Source organism: Oryctolagus cuniculus, chromosome 11 (assembly GCF_964237555.1).
Source record: "Oryctolagus cuniculus chromosome 11, mOryCun1.1, whole genome shotgun sequence".
Lineage (NCBI taxonomy): Eukaryota > Metazoa > Chordata > Mammalia > Lagomorpha > Leporidae > Oryctolagus > Oryctolagus cuniculus.
Window position 1 is genome coordinate 43,567,392 of NC_091442.1, and position 8,094 is coordinate 43,575,485.

The 8,094-nt window shown below is 50.2% G+C and overlaps 1 protein-coding gene across 1 annotated transcript; it reads left to right on the top strand.

Annotated features, from left to right (window-relative positions):
- Nucleotides 1–2,914: 2,914 nt before the first annotated feature.
- SCP2D1 (SCP2 sterol binding domain containing 1) lies at nucleotides 2,915–3,774 on the top strand. Its single transcript, XM_002710948.4, has one exon. The coding sequence runs from the start codon at nucleotides 2,976–2,978 to the stop codon at nucleotides 3,444–3,446; it is 471 nt and encodes a 156-aa protein (XP_002710994.3). The 5' UTR covers nucleotides 2,915–2,975; the 3' UTR covers nucleotides 3,447–3,774.
- The last annotated feature ends 4,320 nt before the right edge of the window (nucleotides 3,775–8,094 follow it).

An 8,094-nucleotide genomic window follows, 5' to 3' on the forward strand; every position in this document is an offset into this window, starting at 1 on the left:
TTAAAAGGATTTCTGACACTGCTTGTAAGGTTGTTTCTGTGCAGTAAATGTTAATAATAATAATATTAGTAGTAATGTGCAGTGTTAATAATAATGATAATGATTGGCTCCACTGTTACATACTTCCATATTTTTTTAAAAAATCTATCGACGAGCATAAGCTTATTTTCACACAAAATTTTGCACATGAATGTTTATAGCAATTTTTAAAAAGATTTATTTATTTTACTTGAAAGTCAGAGTTACAGAGAGAGGAGAGGCAGAGGGAGAGAGAGGTCTTCCATCCGCTGGTTCACTCCCCAGTTGGCTGCAACGGCTGGAGCTGCGCCGATCTGAAGCCAGGAGCCAGCAGCTGTGGGGGCTAAAGGGCCACACGGTGTGCAGCTTCTCATCATTCAAGTTTGTTTGATTCAGGTGTATGTACTGGTTAAATCTCGGCAAATATACACCTAAGATTTTTACATTTTTTTGTTGTTAAAGATTTATATATTTATTTGGAAGGCAGAATGACAGAGAGAGAGGGAAGAGACAGAGACAAAGAGAGATTCCCCATGTGCTGGTTCACTCCCCAAATGGCTGCAATGGCCTGGGTTGGGCTAAGCTGAAACCAGGAGCCTGAAATTCCATCCTGGTCTCCCACATGGGTAGCGGGGGCCCAAGTATTTGGGTCAACTTCCTCTGTCTTCCTGGGTGCATTAGCAGGGAGCTGGATTGAAAGTGGAATAGGCAGGTCTCGAACCAGTACTCCGATAAGAGATGCTGGTGTTGCAGGCTGCGGCTTAACCTGCTGTGTCACAATACTGACCCCAGATTTGTGCATTTCTTTGTACAAAAAGTTAAATTATAAGAGTGTAGACAAATACTGAATCTGAGTAAATACTTTGCATGTTTGAGCGCCTAAGGGCTATAATGCAGACACTTTACTTTGAAATGGCTAAGAAATGAGATGGAGGGATATGAGCAATTACAATAAAATGTCAGTCCTAGAATATTGGTGCTTATGTGGGTATTCACTGCACACAGCCTTCAACTCTGATACACCCTGCTGGTTCTGTTCCTCTGGGGAACCTTGACTGATAACCACGTGGTCCCACCCCCACGATTACTGACTCAGCAGATCTGGGGCGGGGCCTGAAAACCTGCATTTCACACCTGTTCCCTGCTGATGATGGTCTGGGCACCCCCAGTGAAACCATGGGGTGAAGCCATTATTTGTCTTGATGGTAATGGTTGTTATTTGAAACGAAAAGCATCCTGGTTAAGAAAATGGCTTGGCAATTTGAGGTGGGGGTGGGATCACGTCTTTAAGTCTCTCATATTCCTTGAATGCATTTGCAAAATTGAGAAACCAAAAGCCCCAAACATGCCACGAATGGATTCTTAGGTCTCAATGGCAACTGGAGGGGGAAGAAGCGCACAGGGGCTGTAGGCGATGGCAGTGTGATGGTGATTTGTTGTTTTTATTTTTTATTTTAGAGACAGAGACAAACAAAACTCCCATTCATTGGTTCACTTCCTTGTTGTTCACAATGGTCGGAGCTGTGTCAGGGCTGGAAATATGGCGTGCAATCCAGGCGTGTCATATGGGGAGCAGGAATCCAATGATTTGAGCCATCACTCTGCCTCCTGGTTTGCATTGGCAGGAAGCTGGGGTCAGGACTCTGGAAATGGACCATTGTGCTCCAGTGTGGGATGTGGGTGTCTTTGCTGCTAAGCTAAATACTGTGCGGATGCTGTCCACGTGTGCTGGCCTCATGGGAAAAACTTGGCTTTGTGTTAGTGCTGGAAGTTGATAACACCAGCTCAGCCGTCTTTGCAAATGTACCAGAGCCTTTTTCATTCTTCTGCATTCCTCTCAGAGGGAACAAATCTACAGGAACTCCACTCAATGTAGCTCCACCTAACTGTGTGTGTAAGAGCAGATTGGCTGGGCTGGCACTGTGGCATAGTAGGTTACGCCTCTGCCTGTGATGCCAGCATCCCATAAGGGTACCGATTCAGGTCCCAGCTGCTCCTCTTCTGATCCAGCTCTCTGCTATGGCCTGGGAAAGCAGTGGAAGATGGCCTAAGTGCTTGGACCCTGCACCCGTGTGGGAGACCTTGGAAGAAGCTCCTGGCTCCTGGCTTTGGATCAGCCCAGCTCCAGTCATTGCAGCCATTTGGGAGGTGAACCAGCAGATGAAAGGCCTCTCTCTCTCTCTGTCTGTCCCTCTTTCTGTTTGTAACTCTGGCTCTCAAGTAAATAAATAAAGAAATGGGCTGGGGTGGCTTTACAGATACACCCCAGCGCCGGCCCCGGGGTTTTTTCTTACCTGCAATTGTCAGCTGAGGCCTTCGGGTGACCTCAGGGGCATTTACTTTCTCTCTCTCTCTCTCTCTCTCTCTCTCTATATATATATATATATATACACACATACACACACACACACACTTCTATACACACACACACACACACACACACTTCTGGAAGGTTTCTGATGCAGGCCCTGGTGTTGACTCCTCCTCCAATCAGCTGCTTTAGCCTAAAAGCATTTCCTTCTCCAACAGCAGCCTGATAAAGCCAAATCCAGCACCGGAATCTCCATCTTGAGGATCATCCACATTCAAAGGAATCGGAACTGCTGTCAGTTAGGGCTGCTGTCTGGGACAAACTTGCACTGGAAAGAATCGATGCCACCCACGAACGTCTGGGCCTTGTTTCCCTCGTCTGCTTTGTGGGTCCAGGCCCTTTGGGTTCTTGGGACTAACACCTCTGATTGCTCTGTGTGTGTGTGTGTGTGTGTGTGTGTTTGCTTCACATTGACCTCACTACCTCACTCCATGTCACATTCCTGTTGGACCAATAAAACTGCTGCACACAAACCAAGCTCAGCCCCTGCTCGGGCCTTTGATGTCACAATCTCACTTGTGGGTGTCAATCTGGCCACAGCTGCTCCCAAGCCAGAAGGCAAGGTCAAGAGGACCAGCACAGTAAGATGTGGAAGAGAATTGACCATCAACCCAAGATCAAAGCAGGGGATGGAGCGCAGGCAGGCCGGGTCAAGGCTGTGGGTTCAGCTCGCAAGCCTGCCACGGTGCACCCTCCAGAGCTGTCAGAATTCCAGAGCTTCTCCGTGTGCGAGGACATTAGCCGTCACATCAAGGAAGTGGGGGCCCAGCTGGTGAAGAAGGTCAATGCCATCTTTCAGCTGGACATCACCAAACACGGGAAGACGGTTCTGCAGTGGACCATTGACCTGAAGAACGGGCCTGGGGACATGTATCCCGGGCCTGCCAGGCTTCCCGTAGACACGGTCTTCACAATCCCAGAGCCTGTCTTTATGGAGTTAGTTTTGGGCAAAATGAACCCGCAGAAGGCTTTCCTGGCTGGCAAGTTCAAAGTGAGCGGCAAAGTTCTGCTTGGCCAGAAGCTGGAGAGAGTTTTCAAAGACTGGGCTAAATTTTAAGCCTGCAAATAAAATGAAACAAACCAAACCACCAAGGAAACGACCAAGCCTCTCCGGTGATAATGCCGAGCGGAAAAAAAAATCATGCTTAAATTGAAGATTAAAGTACAAAGTATTCCATATTTTTACTCAAATTCTTCCTATTCAAGTCTGATGACTTTTTCTGCTGCTGTGTACTTCTCAGTGAGGGTTCTGGAGCAGTAAAGCATTTGGAGTGGATCACCTCTACGCCCTTTGTCTTTTTCTTTTCTTAGCTCCATGTATGCTGCGATATGCCAGAGCGAACGACGCGGTGGAGACATGGCTGATCATGCTTGTGAAATTTAAATGCTGCAGTGGTTGAGTTGCTGGGGATTGCTTTATCTTTTTTTTTTTTTTTTGCCCCCAGACAGTTGGGTGCTTTGGGGAAAGCAATGATCAGCGTCACGGTACGGGTCCGTGTTGCACGTGGTCACGCGGTTCTCAGGGTTCTCAGAGGGGCCTCCCTGTGGTTGAAGCCCAGGCAACAGAAGGGTGATGGTCTTGGTGCATTATTGCTTCTGACCAGTCAACTCTGGGAATGTCTACAGCCTTGGAAGATCTTCTATGCCAACGAAACCGAAGTACACGTTAGGGTGACCTTGAATATTGGGTCAAGTCTTTAGGGTTTCTGCTCCGGGAAGGGGGGCCGGGCAGGGGAGAACTCTTTCTCTACACGTTTCCAGGAGACACTGGTGGAGAATGGTTGCTCCACTTCACTTCACAGCCAGCTGTCAGTGGTGACTCCGACTCTTCTATTCCAGACCAGCGCGACACTGCCACGGTGTGCGGGATCTCCTGGAGCCAGAGCCATTGCTAAGGTGCCGGTGGCTGTGGGGAGCTTGTGCGCTGAGTGTTTTACAAAACCAGAGATTGTTCTAGGAGATTGCCCTGGAAGCCTTCCACACGTGTCATCTGGGGGAACTGGCTGCGCTGATGTGAGCTTGTCTTGGGCGAGTGTGTGTCACTGCTCCACGCGTGGCCTGCGCGTGCCTTTATCTTGGGCTGGCCGCACACACAGTTGCTGCCATACAGGTCACAGCCGGCTCAGAATGTGCATCTCTGTTCTCTTGGTTCTCCACAGGCTTGGCCAGCACAGGGTTTTTAAAAATTGAATTTGAACATTTTATTTATTTGATTATTTTAAGATTTATTTATTTACTTGAAAGTCAGAGTTATACACAGAGAGAAAGAGAGGCAGGGTGGGGGTGAGGAGAGGTCTTCCATCTGCTGGTTCACTCTCCAGATGGCCGCAAGGGACAGAGCTGTGCCAATTTGAAGGCAGGAGCCAGGAGCTTCCTCCGGGTCTCCCACGTGGGTGCAGGGGCCCAAGGACTTGGACCATCTTGTACTGCTTTTCCAGGCCATAGCATGGGGCTGGAAGTGGAACAGCTGGGACTCAAACTGACGCCCATATAGGATGCCGGCACTGCAGGTGGTGGATCCTGTTGATGAATCGGATGATTTGGCCACAGTGAGTCTGTGTGTCTGCCAGGCAGTGGCCTGGAGGGTGGACAGAGGAGTTAGCTCTCCAGAGAGGCCCAGGCCTCACTCTCAGCAGCGTGTCCCCGATCCCAGGCTGCGTCCAGTAGCTGCTTAGCATGGAGCTCTCATGGTCACTTCCTCAAGCTGGGCCCTGCTTGCTGGGTCCCTGTTGGGATTTGTCTTCACAACCACAGCTCCCTGCAGTCAGTGGTCCTCAGTATTCCCCTGAACTGAGCTGTCCATATCAGCTTCCTACTACTGTGTCACAGGAGTCGTCACAAATTCAGCAGCTGAAAGCAACACCCGATCGCTGCAACCCTGACTTCCCAATCAATCAGTCGATCATTGGAAAAATAAAGCAACACCCCCGTGTTATCTGGAAGATTCCACAAGTCAGAGATTCCGGTGGGTTTAGCTAGAGCTTCGCCTGCCGAGGCTGGCGTCAAGGTGTTGGCCAGGCTGGGCTCTAACCGGGGGCTGGCGGGAAAGTCTGGGCTGAGCTCATCCAGACTGTGCTGAATCAGCTCCGGGCAGGTGTGGCACTGGGGTCCCTGCTTCCTTGCTGGCTGTCACCAGGAAGCTCTCCCAGCCCCTTGAGGCTGCCCACGTTCCTGGTCACAGGGCTCCTCCAGTGGCAAAGCCAGCAATGGTGAGTCGAGTCCTTCTCAGGGCTATGGACTTGTCTGCTTTCGTCTTCTGCCTCTACTTTAACAGACTCCTGGGCCCGCCCTAGAGAGTCCAGGATAATCTACCTTGTTTTTCTTTAATTACTATTTTTAAAAAGGTTTCTTTCTTTCTTTCTTTGAAAGGCAGAGTTACACATAGAAGCAGAGAGAGAGAGAGAGAGTGCTTCCATCTGCTGGTTCGCCTCCCAAATAGCCACAGCATTCAGGGCTGAGCCATGCTGAAGCCAGGAGCCAGGAGCTTCCTCTGGGTCTCCCACGTGGGCAGCAGGGGCCCCAGCCCTTGGGGGATCTTCTGCTGCTTTCCCAGGTATATTCATAGGGAGCTGGATCAGAAGTGGAGCAGCAGGCTACGTCTCCACCCATAACAGCGGCATCCCATTAGGGCACTGGTTCTAGTCCCAGCTGCTCCCCTTCCAATGCAGCTTCCTGCTAAGGTCTTGGGAAGAGCAGCAGAGGATGGCCCAAGTGCTTGGGTCCCTGCTACTCTTGCGGGAGACCCAGAAGAAGCTCTTGGCCCCTGGCTTCAGATTGGCTCCACTCTGGCCATTGCAGCCATTTGAGGACTGAACCAGTGGATGGACAATCTTTGTCTCTCCCTCTCTTTAACTCTTACTGTCAAATAAATAAAACCTTTAAAAAACATAAGTGGAACAGCCAGAACATGCATGGGTGCCCATAGGAGATGATGGCGTCCCAGGTGGTGGCTTAACCCACTACACCACAGTGCTGGCCCCTTTTATACTATTTTAATTGTACATATTTGTGGGGTGCGGTGTGATAATTTGATACATGTATACCAGATCATGATCAAATCAAGTTAGTAAGCGTTTCTAGCTTCTAACAGTTTTTCGATTGATAATTAATCTCCCCATCGTAATGGATGACTGATTACAAGGCTCCCTCGGCACCTGCCAGGCCTGCTGGGCTGGGTTATCAACCAAAGGACAGAAGTGTCGGTTGAGGGTGCTTGGGTCCTCTCTGGACAGGATTAGGTGTGTGCTGTGCTCTGGAAGGGATGGAGCAAGCGGCTCGTGGTCCCTGTGCAGGCCTCTCTGCGGAGTCCTGGCCCGTGTGGAGTCCAGCTGAGACTCTGGAACGTTAGGCCTCTGTAGTCTTGCACTACAGAGTCTTCCACTCCCCAAACCAGAAAGAGAGAAGCGGGGCTGTCTCAGTTCCTATGCATGGGTGAGCACACGTGGTCGGGCACGAGATTCAGGAGCGGCAGCAAGGGCGATGTTTTCATTCTAGAGGATTTATTTATTTATTTGAAAGTAAGAGTTACACACACACACACACAGAGAGAGAGAGAGAGAGAGAGAGAGAGAGGTCTTCCATCCACTGGTTCACTCCCCAAGTGGCCACAACAGATGGACCTGTGCCAATCCGAAGCCAGGAGCCAGGAGATTCTTCCAGGTCTCCCACACGGGTGCAGGGGCCCAAGCACTTGGGGCATCTTCTACTGCTTTCCCAGGCCATAGCAGAGAGCTGGATCGGAAGTGGAGCAGCCGGGTTCGAACCGGTGCCCATATGGGATGCAGGCACTGCAGGCAGCAGCCCCACCTGCTATGCCATAGCGCCGGCCCCACTGGAGGTTTTAAGTTAGAGTCAGTTTGGGGGGCTGGTGCTGTGGCTCACTTGGTTAATCCTCCACCTGCGGTGTTGGCATCTGATATGGGCGCCGGGTTCTAGTCCCGATTGCTCCTCTTCCAGTCCAGCTCTCTGCTGTGGTCCGGGAAGGCAGTGGAGGATGGCCCAAGTGCTTGGGCCCTGCACCCGCATGGGAGACCAGGAAGAAGCACCTGGCTCCTGGCTTCAGATTAGTATAGCTCTGGCTGTAGCAGCCATTTGGGGGGTGAACCAACGGAAGGAAGACCTTTCTCTCTGTTTCTCTCACTGTCTAACTCTATCTGTCAAATAAATGAAAAAAAAATCTTAAAAAATAAAGTTAGAGTCAGTTTGGGTTTTTTTGTCCGTGAACTGCCCGGTTTCATTTGCTCATTGACTGCTCAGTTCATCCATTCATCTAATAAGTATTTATTGAGTGTCTATCATGTCCTTGGCATGAATTACTCTTGGAAGGGCTGGCATTGGGCTAGTCTTCCTCAGTTATATCGGTGCTGATTGGTTAAACCCAGTGCCATGTTTGGATTGGCTTCTCCCTTGTCACACACATTATTCAACACTCCATATAGTGCTTCTGGTGCGAGGTGTCGGTGAGCAAGCTGGCCCCTGGAGCTTATGTCTCCAGGTGGGAGATGAGAGTAGGGGGTAGAGAGACAAACAATAAACAAGTGGTCCAGCAAAGTCCTTGCGGAAAGGAATGTATTGTGGCTGAGGGGAGCTGGGGGTGACCAGGGAAGGCCTGAGAAGGGCTTCCATGGCTTGCGTGTCCCCCACAAATTCAAGCCACAGTCGCCCACGGTGGGGTAGTAAGAGGTGGGGCCAGATACGACCTTCAG